The sequence below is a fragment of the Oncorhynchus gorbuscha genome, linkage group LG18 (genome assembly GCF_021184085.1).
Source record: "Oncorhynchus gorbuscha isolate QuinsamMale2020 ecotype Even-year linkage group LG18, OgorEven_v1.0, whole genome shotgun sequence".
Lineage (NCBI taxonomy): Eukaryota > Metazoa > Chordata > Actinopteri > Salmoniformes > Salmonidae > Oncorhynchus > Oncorhynchus gorbuscha.
This window is the reverse complement of record NC_060190.1, coordinates 1,630,854-1,657,661: the sequence shown is the minus strand read 5'-3', so window position 1 is coordinate 1,657,661 and position 26,808 is coordinate 1,630,854. Positions and strand designations below refer to the sequence as shown.

General features: G+C 41.2%; 1 protein-coding gene and 1 long non-coding RNA gene across 2 annotated transcripts; one reads left to right on the top strand and one right to left on the bottom strand.

The window, feature by feature from the left end:
- The first annotated feature begins 369 nt into the window (after positions 1–369).
- LOC124002845 lies at positions 370–3,225 on the top strand. Its single transcript, XR_006833141.1, has 2 exons — positions 370–1,658; positions 1,734–3,225. It is a non-coding gene; the product is annotated as an uncharacterized LOC124002845 (long non-coding RNA).
- Positions 3,226–5,310: 2,085 nt separating this feature from the next.
- LOC124003120 (cytochrome P450 3A27-like) lies at positions 5,311–26,666 on the bottom strand. The gene is made up of 13 exons (XM_046311184.1): positions 26,375–26,666; positions 25,980–26,073; positions 25,601–25,653; positions 24,948–25,047; positions 24,598–24,711; positions 20,201–20,289; positions 19,455–19,603; positions 18,802–18,929; positions 18,198–18,276; positions 8,603–8,763; positions 7,130–7,356; positions 6,762–6,924; positions 5,311–5,436 (listed from the first exon to the last, which is right to left on the bottom strand). Exons 1-13 carry the CDS (start codon positions 26,446–26,448, stop codon positions 5,311–5,313), a joined length of 1,557 nt encoding a protein of 518 aa, XP_046167140.1. The 5' UTR covers positions 26,449–26,666.
- Positions 26,667–26,808: the final 142 nt, after the last annotated feature.

Below are 26,808 nucleotides of genomic sequence, written 5' to 3'. Positions count from 1 at the left end.
AAATCCAAGTATATTTGAGATTCTTCAAAGTTGCCACTTCCTTGCCTTGATGACAGCTTTACTCACTCGTTGGCATTCTCTCAACCAGCTTCATGAGGTAGAAACCTGGAATGCATTTAAATGAACAGGTGTGCCTTGTTAAAAGTTCATTTGTGGAATGTATTTTCTGTGTTTGAGCCAATCAGTTGTGTTGTGACATGGTATGGGTTGTATACAGAAGATAGGACTATTTGGCAAGAACAGCTCAAATGAGCAAAGTGAAATGCCAGTCCGTCATTACTTTAAGACTTGGTCAGTTAATGTGGAACATTTCAAGAACTTTCAAAGTTTTTTCAAGTGCAGTCGCAAAAAACCTTCAAGCGCCATGATGAAACTGGCTCTCATGAGGACTACTGCCACAGGAAAGGAAGACCCAGAGTTACCTCTGCTGCAGAGAAATTGCACTAAATCAAATCTAATTTAATTTGTGTTGTACTGGGCTGTATTCACTACCCTCTGTTGCCGTACCAGGCAGTGATGCAACCAGTCAGGATGCTCTCGATGGTGCAGCTGTCGAACCTGTTGAGGATCTTAGGACATATGCCAAATCTTTTCAGTCTCCTGAGGAGGAATGAGTTGATTTCCCACAGTTAAAGTCCCGAGATAAGAGCTATGATGCTAGTATGTGTAAACTCTTTAGAATTGTAATCTGTGGGAAATTCCCTTCACAATTCCACAAGTTTCTTTAAAATATATATATATATTTAACCAGGCAAGTCAGTAAAGAACAAACCTTTATTTACAATGACGGCCTACCCCGGCCAAACCCAGACGATACAGGGGCCAATTGTGCACCACTCTATGGGACTCCCAATCACGACCGGATGTGATACAGCCTGCATTTGAAACCAGGGAGTGTAGTAGACGCCTCTTGCACTGAGATGCAGTGCCTTAGACCGCTGCATCACTCTGTTGCCTTGTACATTGCAATATGAATTTTCAATTGGCACCATAGGCTGAGTTGTAAGATGATTTCCCATAGTTAAAGCCCTGATACGATGCTAATACTTAAACTCTTTAGAGTAGAATTTTTCACGTTATAAAAACAATAAAAAGTAATATGAGTTTTAGGCAGTTATTTTAAGCAGAATACAGAATACAAAAACACAATTGGGCCATTTTCCACGGTAACAGTGCGGGAATTGGTCAAAAGCTGCTTTTGATTGGACCCTTTTATGCACTAAAAGTGCGGGGATTGGTCAAAATTGTGAGCTCTCGCATAATATGCGCTGATTGGTTGATTTTGCATTGAATTTTGCGATCTCGGAAACCTGGAGGGACTGATTATATTGTCCAATTGTGGCATGATTCCACAATTTATATCCGTTTGCATCCGTTTCAATGGGCAACTTTTATTTTGAACCCGAACATCCGATTCTACTATTGTTGTAAAATGTTGTTCAACACACACGCAATAAGGAGATAGGAGGGAGACTGTGTGAGAGGTGAAAAGCGAAGCAGGGAGGGATGGTGAATGATTCACAGAGAGAGCAGAGGGCAGATTCATTACGGAAACAGTTTAACGTTTAAGAACTAATTGGAAGAACACAGAGCAAAATGAGAGTTTCTACTGGGATAAACTCAAAAAATATATTAAACGAGACGGCAAAAAGTATGACGTAAGATGTGATCCTGGTTTTCCAACTGATTAAAAGCTGCAATATTATCTTCTGATTCCTTTCTTTCCTCAAAAGGTACTGAACAGACTCTGCCCCTGGAAGGGAGAGGGCTAATACTCGGTTCCAGGAACCGGATGGCATGTACGTGACACATGGCACTGGTTCTGGGTCAGAAAACCAGAAATGGTTTTTAATTTGAGCTGATCACTGTTTGTTTAGTATCAGAATATGAAGGTGAACTTCGCTCTGTGTGAAGGAGGTGAACTTTGCTCTGTGTGAAGGTCAACTTTGCTCTGTGTGAAGGTCAACTTTGCTCTGTGTGAAGGTCAGGAACTTTGCTCTGTGTGAAGGAGAGGAACTTTGCTCTGTGTGAAGGAGGTGCACTTTGCTCTGTGTGAAGGAGGTGCACTTTGCTCTGTGTGAAGGAGGTGCACTTTGCTCTGTGTGAAGGAGGTGAACTTTGCTCTGTGTGAAGGAGGTGAACTTTGCTCTGTGTGAAGGAGGTGAACTTTGCTCTGTGTGAAGGAGGTGAACTTTGCTCTGTGTGAAGGAGGTGAACTTTGCTCTGTGTGAAGGAGGTGAACTTTGCTCTGTGTGAAGGAGGTGAACTTTGCTCTGTGTGAAGGAGGTGAACTTTGCTCTGTGTGAAGGAGGTGAACTTTGCTCTGTGTGAAGGAGGTGAACTTTGCTCTGTGTGAAGGAGGTGAACTTTGCTCTGTGTGAAGGAGGTGAACTTTGCTCTGTGTGAAGGAGGTGAACTTTGCTCTGTGTGAAGGAGGTGAACTTTGCTCTGTGTGAAGGAGGTGAACTTTGCTCTGTGTGAAGGAGGTGAACTTTGCTCTGTGTGAAGGAGGTGAACTTTGCTCTGTGTGAAGGAGGTGAACTTTGCTCTGTGTGAAGGAGGTGAACTTTGCTCTGTGTGAAGGAGGTGAACTTTGCTCTGTGTGAAGGAGGTGAACTTTGCTCTGTGTGAAGGAGGTGAACTTTGCTCTGTGTGAAGGAGGTGAACTTTGCTCTGCGTGAAGGAGGTGAACTTTGCTCTGCGTGAAGGAGGTGAACTTTGCTCTGTGTGAAGGAGGTGAACTTTGCTCTGTGTGAAGGAGGTGAACTATGCTCTATGTGAAGGAGGTAAACTTTGCTCTGTGTGAAGGAGGTGAACTTTGCTCTGTGTGAAGGAGGTAAACTTTGCTCTGTGTGAAGGAGGTGAACTTTGCTCCATGTGAAGGAGGTGAACTTTGCGACCAGAGATTCTCTGCACTGTGTTTATAAATGCAGAAAGTACAAGAGCTGGAAAATGTGGACAGGGGATTCATATTTTGTAATGGGACCTGGGCTGTGTATTTACATCCAACGGCCACACAGGGGCGGTATTCGGATCTGAAAAGAAATGTGTGTGGATGACCAAGTCGTCACACTACAATTAGGCCGAGCTGAATGAAATTATAAATACAACATGTCTTGATAAATAACACAAATCAATCTATATAGATTGTTCTCATGTATATTTCTGTGTGTTTGTGTCTTAAGTTTTGTCTTATGAATGTTAATAAATACACAGACGACCTTGTTCATTAGTGTGATGATTTTATTGGTTTGTGATGATTAAAGTTAAAACCAAGCAGCTGCAGGGATCATCTCAACAGACAGTAAAGATTCTATTTTGGAATGACTGGACAGCAGAACACCCAGAGGAACAGAATGAGAGTACAGTTCTAGAGAACACCAGCTAGAGTTCTACATTCTAGGAGGATTCCAGCCTCCAGCCACCAGTGTCCAGGATCCAGACATGACATCATGCCATGGATTTAATATCCCCTGGTGTCTAACTTTAACAAGACATGTACCTCCAATGCAGCCATAGTATTACTATCTCTCTTTTATCTGGTGGAAATGGGTTTCTGAGTCCTACTCAAACCAAGCATGAGACTGAGACCAGGATTCAATCCCAGCGCTTTATCAGCTATGTGCCATTTTAAAGGTCATTCCTGATTGAACTGACTTATCATACAGTCATTGTGAATGCAGTTCTTATTATCATATTATATTAAGTAGCCTATTGAATCCCAGCCTGAATATTCAGTAGCCTATAGCAGGGTTAGGATAAGGACTGAATATTCAGTAGCCTATAGCAGGGTCAGGATAAGGACTGAATATTCAGTAGCCTATAGCAGGGTTAGGATAAGGACTGAATATTCAGTAGCCTATAGCAGGGTCAGGATAAGGACTGAATATTCAGTAGCCTATAGCAGGGTTAGGATAAGGACTGAATATTCAGTAGCCTATAGCAGGGTTAGGATAAGGACTGAATATTCAGTAGCCTATAGCAGGGTTAGGATAAGGACTGAATATTCAGTAGCCTATAGCAGGGTCAGGATAAGGACTGAATATTCAGTAGCCTATAGCAGGGTTAGGATAAGGACTGAATATTCAGTAGCCTATAGCAGGGTTAGGATAAGGACTGAATATTCAGTAGCCTATAGCAGGGTTAGGATAAGGACTGAATATTCAGTAGCCTATAACAGGGTCAGGATAAGGACTGAATATTCAGTAGCCTATAGCAGGGTTAGGATAAGGACTGAATATTCAGTAGCCTATAGCAGGGTTAGGATAAGGACTGAATATTCAGTAGCCTATAGCAGGGTTAGGATAAGGACTGAATATTCAGTAGCCTATAGCAGGGTTAGGATGAGGACTGAATATTCAGTAGCCTGTAGCAGGGTTAGGATAAGGACTGAATATTCAGTAGCCTGTAGCAGGGTCAGGATAAGGACTGAATATTCAGTAGCCTATAGCAGGGTCAGGATAAGGACTGAATATTCAGTAGCCTATAGCAGGGTCAGGATAAGGACTGAATATTCAGTAGCCTATAGCAGGGTCAGGATAAGGACTGAATATTCAGTAGCCTATAGCAGGGTCAGGATAAGGACTGAATATTCAGTAGCCTATAGCAGGGTTAGGATAAGGACTGAATATTCAGTAGCCTATAGCAGGGTCAGGATAAGGACTGAATATTCAGTAGCCTATAGCAGGGTTAGGATAAGGACTGAATATTCAGTAGCCTATAGCAGGGTTAGGATAAGGACTGAATATTCAGTAGCCTATAGCAGGGTCAGGATAAGGACTGAATATTCAGTAGCCTATAGCAGGGTTAGGATAAGGACTGAATATTCAGTAGCCTATAGCAGGGTTAGGATAAGGACTGAATATTCAGTAGCCTATAGCAGGGTCAGGATAAGGACTGAATATTCAGTAGCCTATAGCAGGGTTAGGATAAGGACTGAATATTCAGTAGCCTATAGCAGGGTTAGGATAAGGACTGAATATTCAGTAGCCTATAGCAGGGTTAGGATAAGGACTGAATATTCAGTAGCCTATAGCAGGGTTAGGATAAGGACTGAATATTCAGTAGCCTATAGCAGGGTCAGGATAAGGACTGAATATTCAGTAGCCGATAGATAGATAGAAAATTTGGCAGCACGTCCAACCGGCCTCACAACGGCAGACCACATTTACCACACCAGCTCAGGATCATTAGCGGGGTGAGGGGGCGGAGAAGTATTTCTGTCTGAAGTAAAGCCCTTTTGTGTGTGGAGAGAGGGAGAGAGAGAGAGAGGGGGGGGGGTACTACAGGGTAAGGTGCTACTGCATTCGGTCATGTTGTTGGACTTGTCAGAGAGGTGGCGGTGGTATTGCTAAGGGTGTTGATACGGGACTCCAGCCTCAGTTTGATTGGTCGTTTGGGCATCAGCAAACCCTGCTTGTCCATCTCCAATGGGATCTATAGAGAAAAACAGAACAGAACATAACCCTGGTTGTACAACTCCAACAGGATCTATAGAGAATAAGAGACCATGTAAAACCAGGTGCTGACCATGTTAAAACAGGTGGTGACCATGTTAAAACAGGTAGTGACCATGTTAAAACGGGTAGTGACCATGTTAAAACGGGTAGTGACCATGTTAAAACGGGTAGTGACCATGTTAAAACAGGTAGTGACCATGTTAAAACAGGTAGTGACCATGTTAAAACAGGTAGTGACCATGTTAAAACAGGTAGTGACCATGTTAAAACAGGTGGTGACCATGTTAAAACAGGTGGTGACCATGTTAAAACAGGTGGTGACCATGTTAAAACAGGTGGTGACCATGTTAAAACAGGTGGTGACCATGTTAAAACAGGTGGTGACCATGTTAAAACAGGTGGTGACCATGTTAAAACAGGTCCATGTTAAAACAGGTGGTGACCATGTTAAAACAGGTCCATGTTAAAACAGGTCCATGTTAAAACAGGTGGTGACCATGTTAAAACAGGTCCATGTTAAAACAGGTGGTGACCATGTTAAAACAGGTCCATGTTAAAACAGGTGGTGACCATGTTAAAACAGCTCCATGTTAAAACAGGTGGTGACCATGTTAAAACAGGTCCATGTTAAAACAGGTGGTGACCATGTTAAAACAGGTCCATGTTAAAACAGGTGGTGACCATGTTAAAACAGGTGGTGACCATGTTAAAACAGGTGGTGACCATGTAAAAACAGGTGGTGACCATGTAAAAACAGGTGGTGACCATGTAAAAACAGGTGGTGACCATGTAAAAACAGGTGGTGACCATGTAAAAACAGGTGGTGACCATGTAAAAACAGGTGGTGACCATGTTAAAACAGGTGGTGACCATGTTAAAACAGGTCCATGTTAAAACAGGTCCATGTTAAAACAGGTGGTGACCATGTTAAAACAGGTCCATGTTAAAACAGGTGGTGACCATGTTAAAACAGGTCCATGTTAAAACAGGTGGTGACCATGTTAAAACAGGTCCATGTTAAAACAGGTGGTGACCATGTTAAAACAGGTCCATGTTAAAACAGGTGGTGACCATGTTAAAACAGGTGGTGACCATGTTAAAACAGGTGGTGACCATGTTAAAACAGGTGGTGACCATGTAAAAACAGGTGGTGACCATGTAAAAACAGGTGGTGACCATGTACAAACAGGTGGTGACCATGTTAAAACAGGTGGTGACATGTTAAAACAGGTGGTGACCATGCTGAAACAGATACTGATGTTTGATGGTGTCATATTCTGTCTGCTCAGGTGAGCGTCTCACCTCGGTCTCGTCGCAGACGGAGAAAGTGAAACTCTGGAGGATCTCGACCATGGCCAATTTGATCATGATCAGGGCGAAGCGCATCCCGATACAGTTCCTGGGCCCCACCCCAAACGGCATGTACGTGTACGGATCAATAGACTCCTTGTTCTCCTTACTGAACCTGGACAGGGGGAGGGCAGACACATTACACATCGCATTGTAGTTGATTTGTGGTTGTGGTTCAGACACATTAAACATGGTGTTGTAGTTGATTTGTGTTTGTGATATTGTTGTACTGTGGTTGTATTAAGGTTGTGTTATGGTTGGATTGTGGTTATATTAAGGTTGTGTCATGGTTGGATTGTGGTTACGGTGCGGTCCAGTACCTCTCTGGTTTGAACTCCTCAGGGTCAGACCAGATCTCTGGGTCACGGTGGAGGGTCCACGTGGGAACCAGGACAACGCAGTCTTTGGGGATGACGATGCCGTTGATCTCCACCGTCTTCTTGGCGACCCTCTCCAGTCGCGGGGCGATGGGGTACAGTCTCAGAGACTCGTTCAACACACAGTCCAAATAGTCCATCTGCATCAGAGCTTCGTACTGGATTGGAGCCTGCACCGTGGTTACATACACATCAGTACCTCACCCCATCTGACACCGGGGTTACATACACATCAAACCTCACCCCATCTGACACCGTGGTTACATACACATCAGTACCTCACCCCATCTGACACCGGGGTTACATACACATCAGTACCTCACCCCATCTGACACCGTGGTTACATACACATCAGTACCTCACCCCATCTGACACCGGGGTTACATACACATCAGTACCTCACCCCATCTGACACCGGGGTTACACACACATCAGTACCTCACCCCATCTGACACCGGGGTTACATACACATCAGTACCTCACCTCATCTGGCACCGGGGTTACATACACATCAGTACCTCACCCCATCTGACACCGGGGTTACATACACATCAAACCTCACCACATCTGACACCGGGGATACACACACATCAGTACCTCACCCCATCTGACACCGGGGATACACACACATCAAACCTCACCACATCTGACACCGGGGATACACACACATCAGTACCTCACCCCATCTGACACCGTGGTTACACACACATCAGTACCTCACCCCATCTGACTCCGGGGTTACACACACATCAGTACCTCACCCGATCTGACACCGGGGATACACACACATCAGTACCTCACCCCATCTGACACCGGGGTTACACACACATCAGTACCTCACCTCATCTGACACCGGACATACACACACATCAGTACCTCACCCCATTTGACACCGGGGTTACACACACATCAAACCTCATCCCATCTGACACCGGGGATACACACAGATCAGTACCTCACCTCATCTGACACTGGGGATACACACACATCAGAACCTCAACACATCTGGCACCCACACAGTATCTATCTCCTCCTGCAGTTTGGTCAAGGTGTGGGGGTTACCTTGTTGGGGAACACAGTATCTATCTCCTCCTGCAGTTTGGTCAAGGTGTGGGGGTTACCTTGTTGGGGAACACAGTATCTATCTCCTCCTGCAGTTTGGTCATGGTGTGGGGGTTACCTTGTTGGGGAACACAGTATCTATCTCCTCCTGCAGTTTGGTCATGGTGTTGGGGTTACCTTGTTGGGGAACACAGTAGCTATCTCCTCCTGCAGTTTGGTCAAGGTGTGGGGGTTACCTTGTTGGGGAACACAGTATCTATCTCCTCCTGCAGTTTGGTCATGGTGTGGGGGTTACCTTGTTGGGGAACACAGTATCTATCTCCTCCTGCAGTTTGGTCATGGTGTGGAGGTTACCTTGTTGTGGAACACAGTATCTATCTCCTCCTGCAGTTTGGTCATGACATGGGGGTTGGTTGCCAGGTTATAGGCCAGGAAACTCATAGTACTGCTGCTGGTCTCGTAGCCGGCGAAGATGAAGATCATGGCTTGAGACAAGATCTCATGATCAGTCAGTCCTGTGGAGAGAGAGAGAGAGAGAGAGAGAGAGAGAGAGAGAGAGAGAGAGAGAGAGAGAGAGAGAGAGAGAGAGAGAGAGAGACAGAGACAGAGACAGAGAGAGAGACAGAGAGAGAGAGAGAGAGAGACAGAGAGAGAGAGAGAGAGAGAGACAGAGAGAGAGAGACAGAGAGAGAAACAACGAGAGGGAACAAGATAATAGTTTCTAACAGTAGTTTACAGGTGTGTGTTTGTAACAGTAGGTTACAGGTGTGTGTTTGTAACAGTAGTTTCCAGGTGTGTGTTTGTAACAGTAGTTTCCAGGTGTGTGTTTGTAACAGTAGTTTCCAGGTGTGTGTTTGTAACAGTAGTTTCCAGGTGTGTGTTTGTAACAGTAGTTTCCAGGTGTGTGTTTGTAACAGTAGTTTCCAGGTGTGTGTTTGTAACAGTAGTTTCCAGGTGTGTGTTTGTAACAGTAGTTTCCAGGTGTGTGTTTGTAACAGTAGTTTCCAGGTGTGTGTTTGTAACAGTAGTTTCCAGGTGTGTGTTTGTAACAGTAGTTTCCAGGTGTGTGTTTGTAACAGTAGTTTACAGGTGTGTGTTTGTAACAGTAGTTTACAGGTGTGTGTTTGTAACAGGTTTGTTTCTAACAGTACAGGTGTGTGTTTGTAACAGTAGTTTACAGGTGTGTGTTTGTAACAGTAGGTTACAGGTGTGTGTTTGTAACAGTAGGTTACAGGTGTGTGTTTGTAACAGTAGTTTACAGGTGTGTGTTTGTAACAGTAGTTTCCAGGTGTGTGTTTGTAACAGTAGTTTCCAGGTGTGTGTTTGTAACAGTAGTTTACAGGTGTGTGTTTTGTAGTTTACAGTAGTTTTATCAGTAGTTTACATGTGTGTTTGTAACAGGTGTGTGTTTGTAACAGTAATTTACAGGTGTATGTTTGTAACAGTAGTTTACAGGTGTGTGTTTGTATCAGTAGTTTACATGTGTGTGTTTGTAACAGGTGTGTGTTTGTAACAGTAGTTTACAGGTGTGTGTTTGTAACAGGTGTGTGTTTGTAACAGTAGTTTACAGGTGTGTGTTTGTAACAGTAGTTTACAGGTGTGTGTTTGTAACAGTAGATTACAGGTGTGTGTTTGTAACAGTAGTATACAGGTGTGTGTTTGTAACAGTAGTATACAGGTGTGTGTTTGTAACAGTAGTATACAGGTGTGTGTTTGTAACAGGTGTGTGTTTGTAACAGTAGATTACAGGTGTGTGTTTGTAACAGTAGTTTACAGGTGTGTGTTTGTAACAGTAGTATACAGGTGTGTGTTTGTAACAGGTGTGTGTTTGTAACAGTAGATTACAGGTGTGTGTTTGTAACAGTAGATTACAGGTGTGTGATTGTAACAGTAGATTACAGGGGTGTGATTGTAACAGTAGATTACAGGTGTGTGATTGTAACAGTAGTATACAGGTGTGTGTTTGTAACAGTAGTTTACAGGTGTGTGTTTGTAACAGCAGTTTCCAGGTGTGTGTTTGTAACAGTAGTATACAGGTGTGTGGTTGTAACAGTAGTTTACAGGTGTGTGTTTGTAACAGTAGTTTACAGGTGTGTGTTTGTAACAGTAGTTTACAGGTGTGTGTTTGTAACAGGTGTGTGTTTGTAACAGGTGTGTGTTTGTAACAGGTGTGTGTTTGTAACAGGTGTGTGTTTGTAACAGTAGTTTCCAGGTGTGTGTTTGTAACAGTAGTTTACAGGTGTGTGTTTGTAACAGTAGTGTACAGGTGTGTGTTTGTAACAGTAGATTACAGGTGTGTGTTTGTAACAGTAGATTACAGGTGTGTGTTTGTAACAGTAGCTTACAGGTGTGTGTTTGTAACAGTAGGTTACAGGTGTGTGTTTGTAACAGTAGGTTACAGGTGTGTGTTTGTAACAGTAGGTTACAGGTGTGTGTTTGTAACAGTAGGTTACAGGTGTGTGTTTGTAACAGTAGGTTACAGGTGTGTGTTTGTAACAGTAGGTTACAGGTGTGTGTTTGTAACAGTAGGTTACAGGTGTGTGTTTGTAACAGGTGTGTGTTTGTAACAGTAGATTACAGGTGTGTGTTTGTAACAGTAGTTTACAGGTGTGTGTTTGTATCAGTAGATTACAGGTGTGTGTTTGTATCAGTAGATTACAGGTGTGTGTTTGTATCAGTAGATTACAGGTGTGTGTTTGTAACAGGTGTGTGTTTGTAACAGTAGTTTACAGGTGTGTGTTTGTAACAGTAGTTTACAGGTGTGTGTTTGTAACAGTAGTATACAGGTGTGTGTTTGTATCAGTAGATTACAGGTGTGTGTTTGTAACAGTAGTATACAGGTGTGTGTTTGTATCAGTAGTATACAGGTGTGTGTTTGTAACAGTAGTTTACAGGTGTGTGTTTGTAACAGTAGATTACAGGTGTGTGTTTGTAACAGTAGATTACAGGTGTGTGTTTGTAACAGTAGATTACAGGTGTGTGTTTGTAACAGTAGATTACAGGTGTGTGTTTGTAACAGTAGATTACAGGTGTGTGTTTGTAACAGTAGTATACAGGTGTGTGTTTGTAACAGGTGTGTGTTTGTAACAGTAGTTTACAGGTGTGTGTTTGTAACAGGTGTGTGTTTGTAACAGTAGATTACAGGTGTGTGTTTGTAACAGTAGTATACAGGTGTGTGTTTGTAACAGTAGTATACAGGTGTGTGTTTGTAACAGGTGTGTGTTTGTAACAGTAGATTACAGGTGTGTGTTTGTAACAGTAGTGTACAGGTGTGTGTTTGTAACAGTAGTTTACAGGTGTGTGATTGTAACAGTAGTTTACAGGTGTGTGTTTGTAACAGTAATTTACAGGTGTGTGTTTGTAACATGTGTGTGTGTTTGTAACAGTAGGTTACAGGTGTGTGTTTGTAACAGTAGGTTACAGGTGTGTGTTTGTAACAGTAGATTACAGGTGTGTGTTTGTAACAGTAGTTTACAGGTGTGTGTTTGTATCAGTAGATTACAGGTGTGTGTTTGTATCAGTAGATTACAGGTGTGTGTTTGTATCAGTAGTATACAGGTGTGTGTTTGTAACAGGTGTGTGTTTGTAACAGTAGTTTACAGGTGTGTGTTTGTAACAGTAGTTTACAGGTGTGTGTTTGTAACAGTAGTATACAGGTGTGTGTTTGTATCAGTAGATTACAGGTGTGTGTTTGTAACAGTAGTATACAGGTGTGTGTTTGTATCAGTAGTATACAGGTGTGTGTTTGTAACAGGTGTGTGTTTGTAACAGTAGTTTACAGGTGTGTGTTTGTAACAGTAGATTACAGGTGTGTGTTTGTAACAGTAGATTACAGGTGTGTGTTTGTAACAGTAGATTACAGGTGTGTGTTTGTAACAGTAGATTACAGGTGTGTGTTTGTAACAGTAGTATACAGGTGTGTGTTTGTAACAGGTGTGTGTTTGTAACAGTAGTTTACAGGTGTGTGTTTGTAACAGGTGTGTGTTTGTAACAGTAGATTACAGGTGTGTGTTTGTAACAGGTGTGTGTTTGTAACAGTAGATTACAGGTGTGTGTTTGTAACAGTAGTATACAGGTGTGTGTTTGTAACAGTAGTATACAGGTGTGTGTTTGTAACAGGTGTGTGTTTGTAACAGTAGATTACAGGTGTGTGTTTGTAACAGTAGTGTACAGGTGTGTGTTTGTAACAGTAGTTTACAGGTGTGTGATTGTAACAGTAGTTTACAGGTGTGTGTTTGTAACAGTAATTTACAGGTGTGTGTTTGTAACATGTGTGTGTGTTTGTAACAGTAGGTTACAGGTGTGTGTTTGTAACAGAAGGTTACAGGTGTGTGTTTGTAACAGGTGTGTGTTTGTAACAGTAGATTACAGGTGTGTGTTTGTAACAGTAGTTTCCAGGTGTGTGTTTGTAACAGTAGTTTACAGGTGTGTGTTTGTAACAGTAGATTACAGGTGTGTGTTTGTAACAGTAGTTTCCAGGTGTGTGTTTGTAACAGTAGTTTCCAGGTGTGTGTTTGTAACAGTAATTTATAGGTGTGTGTTTGTAACAGTAATTTACAGGTGTGTGTTTGTAACAGTAATTTACAGGTATATGTTTGTAACAGTAGTTTACAGGTGTGTGTTTGTAACAGTAATTTACAGGTGTGTGTTTGTAACAGTAATTTACAGGTGTGTGTTTGTAACAGTAATTTACAGGTGTATGTTTGTAACAGTAGTATACAGGTGTGTGTTTGTATCAGTAGTTTACATGTGTGTGTTTGTAACAGGTGTGTGTTTGTAACAGTAGTTTACAGGTGTGTGTTTGTATCAGTAGTTTACAGGTGTGTGTTTGTAACAGTAATTTACAGGTGTATGTTTGTAACAGTAGTTTACAGGTGTGTGTTTGTATCAGTAGTTTACATGTGTGTGTTTGTAACAGGTGTGTGTTTGTAACAGTAATTTACAGGTGTATGTTTGTAACAGTAGTTTACAGTTGTGTGTTTGTATCAGTAGTTTACATGTGTGTGTTTGTAACAGGTGTGTGTTTGTAACAGTAGTTTACAGGTGTGTGTTTGTAACAGGTGTGTGTTTGTAACAGTAGTTTACAGGTGTGTGTTTGTAACAGTAGTTTACAGGTGTGTGTTTGTAACAGTAGATTACAGGTGTGTGTTTGTAACAGTAGTATACAGGTGTGTGTTTGTAACAGTAGTATACAGGTGTGTGTTTGTAACAGGTGTGTGTTTGTAACAGTAGATTACAGGTGTGTGTTTGTAACAGTAGTTTACAGGTGTGTGTTTGTAACAGTAGTATACAGGTGTGTGTTTGTAACAGGTGTGTGTTTGTAACAGTAGATTACAGGTGTGTGTTTGTAACAGTAGATTACAGGTGTGTGATTGTAACAGTAGATTACAGGTGTGTGATTGTAACAGTAGTATACAGGTGTGTGATTGTAACAGTAGTATACAGGTGTGTGTTTGTAACAGTAGTATACAGGTGTATGGTTGTAACAGTAGTTTACAGGTGTGTGTTTGTAACAGTAGTTTACAGGTGTGTGTTTGTAACAGTAGATTACAGGTGTGTGTTTGTAACAGTAGATTACAGGTGTGTGTTTGTAACAGTAGATTACGGGTGTGTGTTTGTAACAGTAGTATACAGGTGTGTGTTTGTAACAGGTGTGTGTTTGTAACAGTAGTTTACAGGTGTGTGTTTGTAACAGTAGTATACAGGTGTGTGTTTGTAACAGGTGTGTGTTTGTAACAGTAGATTACAGGTGTGTGTTTGTAACAGTAGTTTACAGGTGTGTGTTTGTAACAGTAGTGTAACAGGTGTGTGTTTGTAACAGTAGTGTAACAGGTTTGTGTTTGTAACAGTAGATTACATGTGTGTGTTTGTAACAGTAATTTACATGTGTGTGTTTGTAACAGTAGGTTACAGGTGTGTGTTTGTAACAGTAGCTTACAGGTGTGTGTTTGTAACAGTAGGTTACAGGTGTGTGTTTGTAACAGTAGGTTACAGGTGTGTGTTTGTAACAGTAGGTTACAGGTGTGTGTTTGTAACAGTAGTTACAGGTTTTACAGGTGTGTGTTTGTAACAGGTGTGTGTTTGTAACAGTAGATTACAGGTGTGTGTTTGTAACAGTAGTTTACAGGTGTGTGTTTGTAACAGTAGTTTCCAGGTGTGTGTTTGTAACAGTAGTTTCCAGGTGTGTGTTTGTAACAGTAGTTTCCAGGTGTGTGTTTGTAACAGTAATTTACAGGTGTATGGTTGTAACAGTAGTTTACAGGTGTGTGTTTGTAACAGTAGTTTCCAGGTGTGTGTTTGTAACAGTAGTTTCCAGGTGTGTGTTTGTAACAATAGTTTCCAGGTGTGTGTTTGTAACAGTAATTTACAGGTGTATGGTTGTAACAGCAGTTTACAGGTGTGTGTTTGTAACAGTAGTTTACAGGTGTGTGTTTGTAACAGTAGTTTACAGGTGTGTGTTTGTAACAGGTGTGTGTTTGTAACAGCAGTTTCCAGGTGTGTGTTTGTAACATTAGATTACAGGTGTGTGTTTCTAACAGTAGTTTACAGGTGTGTGTTTGTAACATTAGATTACAGGTGTGTGTTTGTAACAGTAGTTTACAGGTGTGTGTTTGTAACAGGTGTGTGTTTGTAACAGCAGTTTCCAGGTGTGTGTTTGTAACAGTAGATTACAGGTGTGTGTTTGTAACAGTAGTTTACAGGTGTGTGTTTGTAACAGGTGTGTGTTTGTAACAGTAGCTTACAGGTGTGTGTTTGTAACAGTAGGTTACAGGTGTGTGTTTGTAACAGTAGGTTACAGGTGTGTGTTTGTAACAGTAGGTTACAGGTGTGTGTTTGTAACAGTAGGTTACAGGTGTGTGTTTGTAACAGTAGTTTACAGGTGTGTGTTTGTAACAGTAGTGTAACAGGTGTGTGTTTGTAACAGTAGATTACATGTGTGTGTTTGTAACAGTAATTTACATGTGTGTGTTTGTAACAGTAGGTTACAGGTGTGTGTTTGTAACAGTAGCTTACAGGTGTGTGTTTGTAACAGTAGCTTACAGGTGTGTGTTTGTAACAGTAGGTTACAGGTGTGTGTTTGTAACAGTAGGTTACAGGTGTGTGTTTGTAACAGTAGGTTACAGGTGTGTGTTTGTAACAGTAGGTTACAGGTGTGTGTTTGTAACAGTAGGTTACAGGTGTGTGTTTGTAACAGTAGGTTACAGGTGTGTGTTTGTAACAGGTGTGTGTTTGTAACAGTAGATTACAGGTGTGTGTTTGTAACAGTAGTTTACAGGTGTGTGTTTGTAACAGGTGTGTGTTTGTAACAGCAGTTTCCAGGTGTGTGTTTGTAACAGTAGATTACAGGTGTGTGTTTGTAACAGTAGTTTACAGGTGTGTGTTTGTAACAGGTGTGTGTTTGTAACAGTAGTTTCCAGGTGTGTGTTTGTAACAGTAGGTTACAGGTGTGTGTTTGTAACAGTAGTTTACAGGTGTGTGTTTGTAACAGGTGTGTGTTTGTAACAGTAGTTTCCAGGTGTGTGTTTGTAACAGTAGGTTACAGGTGTGTGTTTGTAACAGTAGTTTACAGGTGTGTGTTTGTAACAGTAGTGTAACAGGTGTGTGTTTGTAACAGTAGTTTACAGGTGTGTGTTTGTAACAGTAGTGTAACAGGTGTGTGTTTGTAACAGTAGTGTAACAGGTGTGTGTTTGTAACAGTAGATTACATGTGTGTGTTTGTAACAGTAATTTACATGTGTGTGTTTGTAACAGTAGCTTACAGGTGTGTGTTTGTAACAGTAGGTTACAGGTGTGTGTTTGTAACAGTAGGTTACAGGTGTGTGTTTGTAACAGTAGGTTACAGGTGTGTGTTTGTAACAGTAGGTTACAGGTGTGTGTTTGTAACAGTAGGTTACAGGTGTGTGTTTGTAACAGGTGTGTGTTTGTAACAGTAGATTACAGGTGTGTGTTTGTAACAGTAGTTTACAGGTGTGTGTTTGTAACAGTAGTTTCCAGGTGTGTGTTTGTAACAGTAGTTTCCAGGTGTGTGTTTGTAACAGTAGTTTCCAGGTGTGTGTTTGTAACAGTAGTTTCCAGGTGTGTGTTTGTAACAGTAATTTACAGGTGTATGGTTGTAACAGTAGTTTACAGGTGTATGGTTGTAACAGTAGTTTACAGGTGTGTGTTTGTAACAGTAGTTTACAGGTGTGTGTTTGTAACAGTAGTTTACAGGTGTGTGTTTGTAACAGGTGTGTGTTTGTAACAGCAGTTTCCAGGTGTGTGTTTGTAACAGTAGTTTACAGGTGTGTGTTTGTAACATTAGATTACAGGTGTGTGTTTGTAACAGTAGTTTACAGGTGTGTGTTTGTAACAGGTGTGTGTTTGTAACAGCAGTTTCCAGGTGTGTGTTTGTAACAGTAGGTTACAGGTGTGTGTTTGTAACAGTAGGTTACAGGTGTGTGTTTGTAACAGGTGTGTGTTTGTAACAGTAGATTACAGGTGTGTGTTTGTAACAGTAGTTTACAGGTGTGTGTTTGTAACAGGTGTGTGTTTGTAACAGCAGTTTCCAGGTGTGTGTTTGTAACAGTAGATTACAGGTGTGTGTTTGTAACAGTAGTTTACAGGTGTGTGTTTGTAACAGGTGTGTGTTTGTAACAGTAGTTTCCAGGTGTGTGTTTGTAACAGTAGGTTACAGGTGTGTGTTTGTAACAGTAGTTTACAGGTGTGTGTTTGTAACAGGTGTGTGTTTGTAACAGTAGTTTCCAGGTGTGTGTTTGTAACAGTAGGTTACAGGTGTGTGTTTGTAACAGTAGTTTACAGGTGTGTGTTTGTAACAGTAGTGTAACAGGTGTGTGTTTGTAACAGTAGTTTACAGGTGTGTGTTTGTAACAGTAGTGTAACAGGTGTGTGTTTGTAACAGTAGTGTAACAGGTGTGTGTTTGTAACAGTAGATTACATGTGTGTGTTTGTAACAGTAGCTTACAGGTGTGTGTTTGTAACAGTAGCTTACAGGTGTGTGTTTGTAACAGTAGGTTACAGGTGTGTGTTTGTAACAGTAGGTTACAGGTGTGTGTTTGTAACAGTAGGTTACAGGTGTGTGTTTGTAACAGTAGGTTACAGGTGTGTGTTTGTAACAGTAGGTTACAGGTGTGTGTTTGTAACAGTAGGTTACAGGTGTGTGTTTGTAACAGGTGTGTGTTTGTAACAGTAGATTACAGGTGTGTGTTTGTAACAGTAGTTTACAGGTGTGTGTTTGTAACAGTAGTTTCCAGGTGTGTGTTTGTAACAGTAGTTTCCAGGTGTGTGTTTGTAACAGTAGTTTCCAGGTGTGTGTTTGTAACAGTAGTTTCCAGGTGTGTGTTTGTAACAGTAATTTACAGGTGTATGGTTGTAACAGTAGTTTACAGGTGTATGGTTGTAACAGTAGTTTACAGGTGTGTGTTTGTAACAGTAGTTTACAGGTGTGTGTTTGTAACAGTAGTTTACAGGTGTGTGTTTGTAACAGGTGTGTGTTTGTAACAGCAGTTTCCAGGTGTGTGTTTGTAACAGTAGTTTACAGGTGTGTGTTTGTAACATTAGATTACAGGTGTGTGTTTGTAACAGTAGTTTACAGGTGTGTGTTTGTAACAGGTGTGTGTTTGTAACAGCAGTTTCCAGGTGTGTGTTTGTAACAGCAGTTTCCAGGTGTGTGTTTGTAACAGTAGTTTACAGGTGTGTGTTTGTAACAGGTGTGTGTTTGTAATAGTAGTTTCCAGGTGTGTGTTTGTAACAGTAGGTTACAGGTGTGTTTGTAACAGTTTAGGTTTTAACAGGTGTGTGTTTGTAACAGGTGTGTGTTTGTAGTAGGTTACAGGTGTGTGTTTGTAACAGGTGTGTGTTTGTAACAGTAGTTTCCAGGTGTGTGTTTGTAACAGTAGGTTCCAGGTGTGTGTTTGTAACAGTATTTTCCAGGTGTTTGTTCGCCAGGTACCTTTAGTCTGTTCCCCTCCTGTCTTTGTGTCGTTGCCTTTCTGAGAGTCGATCATCAGCTGTAAGAAATCCACCCGACTCTGGAAGCAGAAAGACATGACGTCAAATCCGTCCAATCACATCCAACACAAACAGATTCTACTGGATCTGGTCCAATCACAATCAACACAAACAGATTCCAATTGATCTGGTCCAATCACAACCAACACAAACAGATTCCAATTGATCTGGTCCAATCACAACCAACACAAACAGATTCCAATTGATCTGGTCCAATCACAACCAACACAAACAGATTCCAATTGATCTGGTCCAATCACAACCAACACAAACAGATTCTAATTGATCTGGTCCAATCACAACCAACACAAACATATTCTAATTCATCTGGTCCAATCACAACTAACACAAACAGATTCTAATATGACTGTAGATTTTTTTTGGTCTCAATAATAGTCTTTTTAAATTCCAACATGATATCGATATAGACATTCCATCACTAGTTACATCACATAGTAATAAATACAGAATATTACAATACAAATATAAATGTACAGATGACAATATCAACATAACAATCAAATATAAATATAAAACATGTTTACAGTTGAGTTCCCAGAGTCACGTCCAGATTTGATCTTCGCCAGCGAGGCGTAAAAGAAGTTGAACACCGCAGTTGGGACGAAAGAAAACTTCATCTTCTCCAAGATCGGACCAGTGAAGGGAAACAAAGCTGGAGAAGGAGAGGAGAGGAGGGGAGAAGGAGAGGAGAGGAGAGGAGAGGAGGGGAGAGGAGATGAGGAGAGGAGGGGAGAGGAGATGAGGAGAGGAGAGGAGGGGAGGAGGAGGGGAGGAGGGGAGGACAGGAGAGTAGATGAGGAGAGGAGAGGACAGGAGTGGAGAAGAGGAGGAGGGGAGAGGAGAAGAGGAGGGGAGGGGAGGAGAAGAGGAGAGGAGGAGGGGAGAGGAGAATAGGAGAAGAGGAGGAGAGGAGGAGGAGAGGAGGGGAGTGGAGGAGGAGGGGAGGACAGGAGAGGAGATGAGGGGAGGAGTGGAGGACAGGAGAGGAGAAGAGGAGAAGAGGGGAGAGGAGAGAAGGAGAGGAGTGGAGGACCAGAGAGGAGAAGAGGAGGGGAGTAGAGGTCGGGAGAGGAGAGGAGATGAGGAGAGGTGGAGAGGAAAGTTTTATAGAAAGGTAAACATCTTCATGTGATTAAAAATTACAAATTTGTGTCTGTATGTACGTATACAGTCTCACAGATTAGTAGCAACAGTGGGTTGAACAGGTCAAACTTGAGCATCTTCTTGACGTTGGAGACAAAGGGGTCTGAAGGGTTGTTCAGAGAGTCAATGTCCACACTGAAAGCTGTGCTGGTGACCACGTCCATACTGTAGGGCCCAAAGAACCTGCAACACAACCACAATTACACACCACAAAGCTACTGACCACACAACAACTGACCACAACTACACAACTACTGACCACAACTACTGACCACACAACTACTGACCACACAACTACTGACCACACAACTACCGACCACAACTGCTGACCACAACTACTGACCACAACTACTGGCCACAACTACTGGCCACACAACTGCTGACCACACAACTACTGACCACACAACTACTGACCACACAACTACTGACCACACAACTACTGACCACACAACTACTGCCAACAACTACTGAATACAGAACTGCTGACCACAACTAAATGAAATCAAATGTATTTGTCACATGCACCGAATATTGAAATTACAAATTACAACCTAACTGTGAAATTACAAGCCCTTAAGTTAACCAAGAATGCAGTTCAAGAAGAGAGTTAAGAAAATATTTACTAAATAAACTGAAGTAAGAAATATGTAAACAGTTTGGGTGCCAATTTGATTAATTGTTCCGCAGTCTCATGGCTTGCGGCTACGACAGAGTCTGGACACGAACCAGGATCTCAAGTGGCACAAGGTGAATAGCCAGAGGTTAGGAATCAGGGCTCACTCCTTCACTTCGATGGTCTGGTCTTTATCTGCCTGCTTCTTCATTCCGTTCAGCAGGTTAGCAGAGTGCTGCTTCATGATACCAAACATCTAGAGGAGAGAGAGAGAGAGAGAGAGAGAGAGAGAGAGAGAGAGAGAGAGAGAGAGAGAGAGAGAGAGAGAGAGAGAGAGAGAGAGAGAGAGAGAGAGAGAGAGAGAGAGAGAGAGAGAGAGAGAGAGAGAGAGAGAGAGGTGGAGGTAGAGAGGTAGAGAGAGAAAGAGAGAGAGAGAGGGTGGAGGTAGAGAGAGAGAGAGGTAGACAGAGACAGAGAGAGAAAGAGGTAGAGAGGTAGAGACAGAGAGAGAGAGAGAGGTATAGATAGAGAGGTGGAGAAAGAGGTAGAGAGAGAGGTAGAGGTAGAGAGGTAGAGAGAGAGAGATGGAAAGAATTAATAAAAAACAGAGCAAACTAGAATGCTATTTGGCCCTAAACAGAGAATAAACAGTGGCAGAATACCTGACCACTGTGACTGACCCACACTTAAGGATGGCTTTGACTATGTACAGACTCAGTGAGCATAGCCTTGCTATTGAGAAAGGCCGTCGTAGGCAGACCTGCCTCTCAAGAGAAGACAGGCTATGTGCTCACTGCCCACAAAATGAGGTGGCAACTGAGCTGCACTTCCTAACCTCCTGCACAATATATGACCATATTAGAGACACATATTTCCCTTAGATTACACAGATACAAAGAATTTGAAAACAAGCCTGATTTTGATCTACTGTGTGAAATACCACAGTGTGCCATCACAGCAGCAAGATTTGAGACAGAGAGAGAGAGAGAGAATACTTTCCGAATGCACTGTATATACTTATATATACTTATTATATATATATATATAGAATTATTTATTTCAGCTTTTATTTCTTTCATACATTCCCAGTGCGTCAGAAACAACTCTGGAAGTATGCTTGGGGTCATTGTCCATTTGGAATACCCATTTGCGACCAAGCATTAACTTTCTGATCGATGTCTTGAGAGGTTGCTTGAATATATCCACATAATGTTTGTTCCTCATGGTGCCATCTATTTTGTGAAGTGCACCAGTCCCTCATGCAGCAAAGCACCCCCACAACATGATACTGCCACCCCCGTGCTTCACAGTTGGGATGGTGTTCTTCGGCTTGCAAGCCTCCCCCTTTTTCCTTCAAACATAATGATTGTCATTATGGCCAAACAGTTCTATTTTTGTTTAATCAGACCAGAGGATATTTCTCTAAAAGTACAACCTTTGTCCCCATGAGCAGTTGCAAACCGGTCTGGCATTTTTATGGTGGTTTAGGAGCGGTGGCTTCTCCCTTGCTGAGGGGCCTTTCAGGATATGTCGATTTAGGACACATTTTACTGTGGATATAGATACTTTTGCACCTGTTTCCTCCAGCATCTTCACAAGGTCCTTAGCTGTTGTTCTAGGATTGATTTGCACCAAATTGTGTTCATCTTTAGGAGACAGAACGTGTGTCTCCATCCTGAGCGGTATGAAGGCTGCGTGGTCCCATGGTGTTTGAGTTTACCATGTTTAACATGGGGTTATAAGTGAAATAATCTGTCTGTTGGAAACAATTGTTGGAAAAATTACTTGTGTCATTCTCCAAAGTTGATGTCCTTAATCGACTTGAGAAAACTATAGTCCGTGAACAAGAAATTTGTAGAGTGGTTGAAAAACTAGTTTTAACTTCACTGGGTGGGCAGTACTTTGAGATCCGCATGCAAAGCGAGGCCAAAGTAAACTGCCTGTTACGCACAGAAGCTAGGACAAGCATATCATTGGAAGATTTGGATAGAAAACACGCTAAAGTTTCCAAAACATAATGTCTGTGAGTATAAAATAACTGATATGGAAACCAGAGATTTGTTTAATGTAATGACTGTTGGGTTGATGATTGTCATGTGTTTGTTTGATTTGGTGCTGTGACCCACTGTTCCTAGACCAGTTGACCCACTGTTCCTAGACCAGTTAACCCACTGTTCCTAGACCAGTTGACCCACTGTTCCTAGACCAGTTGACCCACTGTTCCTAGACCAGTTAACCCACTGTTCCTAGACCAGTTAACCCACTGTTCCTAGACCAGTTAACCCACTGTTCCTAGACCAGTTAACCCACTGTTCCTAGACCAGTTAACCCACTGTTCCTAGACCAGTTAACCCACTGTTCCTAGACCAGTTAACCCACTGTTCCTAGACCAGTTAACCCACTGTTCCTAGACCAGTTAACCCACTGTTCCTAGACCAGTTAACCCACTGTTCCTAGACCAGTTAACCCACTGTTCCTAGACCAGTTAACCCACTGTTCCTAGACCAGTTAACCCACTGTTCCTAGACCAGTTAACCCACTGTTCCTAGACCAGTTAACCCACTGTTCCTAGACCAGTTAACCCACTGTTCCTAGACCAGTTAACCCACTGTTCCTAGACCAGACCAGTTAACCCACTGTTCCTAGACCAGTTAACCCACTGTTCCTAGACCAGTTAACCCACTGTTCCTAGACCAGACCAGTTTAACCCACTGTTCCTAGACCAGTTGACCCACTGTTCCTAGACCAGTTGACCCACTGTTCCTAGACCAGTTGACCCACTGTTCCTAGACCAGTTAACCCACTGTTCCTAGACCAGTTAACCCACTGTTCCTAGACCAGTTAACCCACTGTTCCTAGACCAGTTAACCCACTGTTCCTAGGCCGTCATTGTAAATAAGAATTTGTTCATAACTGACTTGCCTAGTTAAATAACGGTAAAATCAATTAAAATATATATACTTATATTTATAATTTTATACTCCAGACTTCGACATTGCTCATCCTAATATTTCTATGTTTCATAATTCCATTATTTTACTTTTAGACTTGTGTGTTTTGTTGTGTCTTGTTAGAAATTACTGCACTGTAGGAGCCAGGAACACAAACATTTCACTACACCCATAACTGCTAAATATGTGTTTGTGACTAATACAATTAGATTTGATTTAGGTTTGAGTTTATAACAAGAGATAATGAGTTTATAACAAGCTATAATGAGTTAATTAAGTGTTTATAACAAGCTATAATGAGTTTATAGAGTTTATAACAAGCTATAATGAGTTTATAGAGTTTATAACAAGCTATAATGAGTTTATAGAGTTTATAACAAGCTATAATGAGTTTATAGAGTTTATAACAAGCTATAATGAGTTAATAGAGTTTATAACAAGCTATAATGAGTTTATAACAAGCTATAATGAGTTAATAGAGTTTATAACAAGCTATATTGAGTTTATAGAGTTTATAACGAGCTATAATGAGTTTATAGAGTTTATAACAAGCTATAATGAGTTTATAGAGTTTATAACAAGCTATAATGAGTTTATAGAGTTTATAACGAGCTATAATGAGTTTATAGAGTTTATAACAAGCTATAATGAGTTTATAGAGTTTATAACAAGCTATAATGAGTTATAGAGTTTATAACAAGCTATAATGATTTAATAAAGTGTTTTTAAGTAGTATTGGTAAAGAGTTTATAACAAGCTATAATGAGTTTATAGAGTTTATAACAAGCTATAATGAGTTAATAGAGTTTGTAACAAGCTATAATGAGTTAATAGTTTATAACAAGCTATAATGAGTTAATAGAGTTTGTAACAAGCTATAATGAGTTAATAGTTTATAACAAGCTATAATGAGTTTATAGAGTTTATAACAAGCTATAATGAGTTTATAGAGTTTATAACAAGCTATAATGAGTTAATAGAGTTTATAACAAGCTATAATGAGTTTATAGAGTTTATAACAAGCTATAATGAGTTAATAGAGTTTATAACAAGCTATAATGAGTTAATAGAGTTTATAACAAGCTATAATGAGTTAATAGAGTTTATAACAAGCTATAATGAGTTTATAGAGGTTATAACAAGCTATAATGAGTTAATAGAGTTTATAACAAGCTATAATGAGTTAATAGAGTTTATAACAAGCTATAATGAGTTTATAGAGGTTATAACAAGCTATAATGAGTTAATAGAGTTTATAACAAGCTATAATGAGTTAATAGAGTTTATAACAAGCTATAATGAGTTTATAGAGGTTATAACAAGCTATAATGAATTTATAGAGTTTATAACAAGCTATGAGTTTATAACAAGCTATAATGAGTTAATAGAGTTTATAACAAGCTATAATGAGTTTATAGAGGTTATAACAAGCTATAATGAATTTATAGAGTTTATAACAAGCTATAATGAGTTTATAGAGGTTATAACAAGCTATAATGAGTTTATAGAGGTTATAACAAGCTATAATGAGTTTATAGAGGTTATAACAGCTATAATGAGTTTATAACAAGTTGATAAAACATAGAAAGGGAAAGATGGAGGGATGGTTCTACCTCTTTCAGTCGTCCAGAGGTAAAGGAAGGTGAGAGGACACTGCGGATCCGTCTCCATGTATCGTCCTCGGCAACGAACAACGAATCAAACATCTCACCATTCAGATGGAAGTTCTAAAACATGGAGGTCAGTTATAATGATAACACGTGTTAATTATATGATTGAATATTGATAACCGTATTTACATAATATTCACCCTACTTTAAAATGTATGAATAATGAATGCTACAAACAATGTATTAATAATATCAGTCACAATGTTAGGATTATTAGTATTCCGATTATTATTAGGGGATATGTGTGTGCGTGTGCGTGTGTGCGCGTGCGTGCGTGCGTGCGTGCGTCTCACCCTGCGGTTGGTGAAGATGCTGTAACACTCTTTAATCAGGACGGTCTTGATCATGCTTTTGTCCATGATACACAGAACAGGCTGCCTCCCATCATAGATCCTTCACAGAGGAGAAACACACCTGGCTTTAACCACTATATATACACACCTACATGGTACAGACTGCCTCCCATCATAGATCCTTCACAGAGGAGAAACACACCTGGCTTTAACCACTATATATACACACCTACATGGTACAGACTGCCTTCCATCATAGATCCTTCACAGAGGAGAAACACACCTGGCTTTAACCACTATATATACACACCTACATGGTACAGACTGACTCCCTCCTCCTAACTGAATGTAATCAGATTACGGTACTGAGTTTGGGGTAATGTAGGACAGGTAAACTAGTAACTGAATGTAATCAGATTACGGTACTGAGTTTGGGGTAATGTAGGACAGGTAAACTAGTAACTGAATGTAATCAGATTACAGTACTGCGTTTGGGGTAACGTTGGACAGGTAAACTAGTAACTGAATGGAATCAGATTACGGTACTGAGTTTGGGGTAATGTTGGACAGGTAAACTAGTAAATGAATGAATTGAGGAAAGAGCATTGTACAGTTGTGAGTCATCCTAGTACGGTACAGTCGACTGAACTCACCCCCAGATTCTCCCGTACTTCTGAAAGCACTCTGTGTCAAAGGTAGTGAAGCCCTGCAGAGAGACAGAGAGAGAGAGAGAGAAACAGCTGATTCATGCCTGGGCATGGCCTTGGAGGTCATGTAGGTTTGTCCTACACCTGAACAGAGAACACACCTGAAACAGGTGAGAGTTGAGGAGGGTTTTTTATTTTATATGGTCCCCCAGGGTCAAGGAACACAACTTCTAGACTGATCAAGTCTCCTATTACCTTGTATTTATCTATTGTTAAAACAACCGGCTAGTCCTCTTTTTCCTTGTCAATGTATTGTTTTACATGGGGGGAAATAACACGGTTGTTTAAAAGATGAGAGAGATGTTTATTCGGAATGTGTACTAACCTTTCTATACTCCATCATTGTGCCAAAGTAAGGTAGGGGTTTGGGACCAGGGATACCCATCTTAGTGAATACACCATAGGGCCAGTACCCGTACCTGTACACACACACACACACACACACACACACACACACACACACACACACACACACACACACACACACACACACACACACACACACACACACACACACACACACACACACACACACACACACACACACACACACACACACACACACACGTTAACTATCAGTATGTTCTTGAGAATTATACAATATATATCACATCTTGCATTGTTGGAAAAGGACCCATAACTAAGCATTTCACTGTTAGTCTACACTGGTTAACTATGATAAATGTGACAAATAACATTTGATTTGATGTAAGTCCTTACACTACAATGAGGGTGATGAGGAGGGCCAGGAGGGTCCAGGTCTCAGCGGAGAAGTATGGCAGAAAACTCATCATCTTTTCCTCCGGTTCGGCTCCCTGCTGCTTCCGAAAACAAAGGCTCCGTTTTCTCTCAGGTTCGTTCGAGTTCACTTCTTGTTTTGAGTTGGGTTTTTTTCTGTTGAGGTTCGAGTGTGATTCTTCTGCGACGCGGCAGATCTCGAATACCGACCGCTGCTCTTCTCCGTACTCTGTAATACCGACCGCTGCTCTTCTCCGTACTCTGGAATACCGACCGCTGCTCTTCTCCGTGCTCTGGAATACCGACCGCTGCTCTTCTCCGTACTCTGTTAGAGGCCGTGTAAGTTGTCGTTAACAAGTTGTTATTGTATCTCGTCGGAAAAGCACCTGTGTGATGCTCGCTACAATAAGGATGAG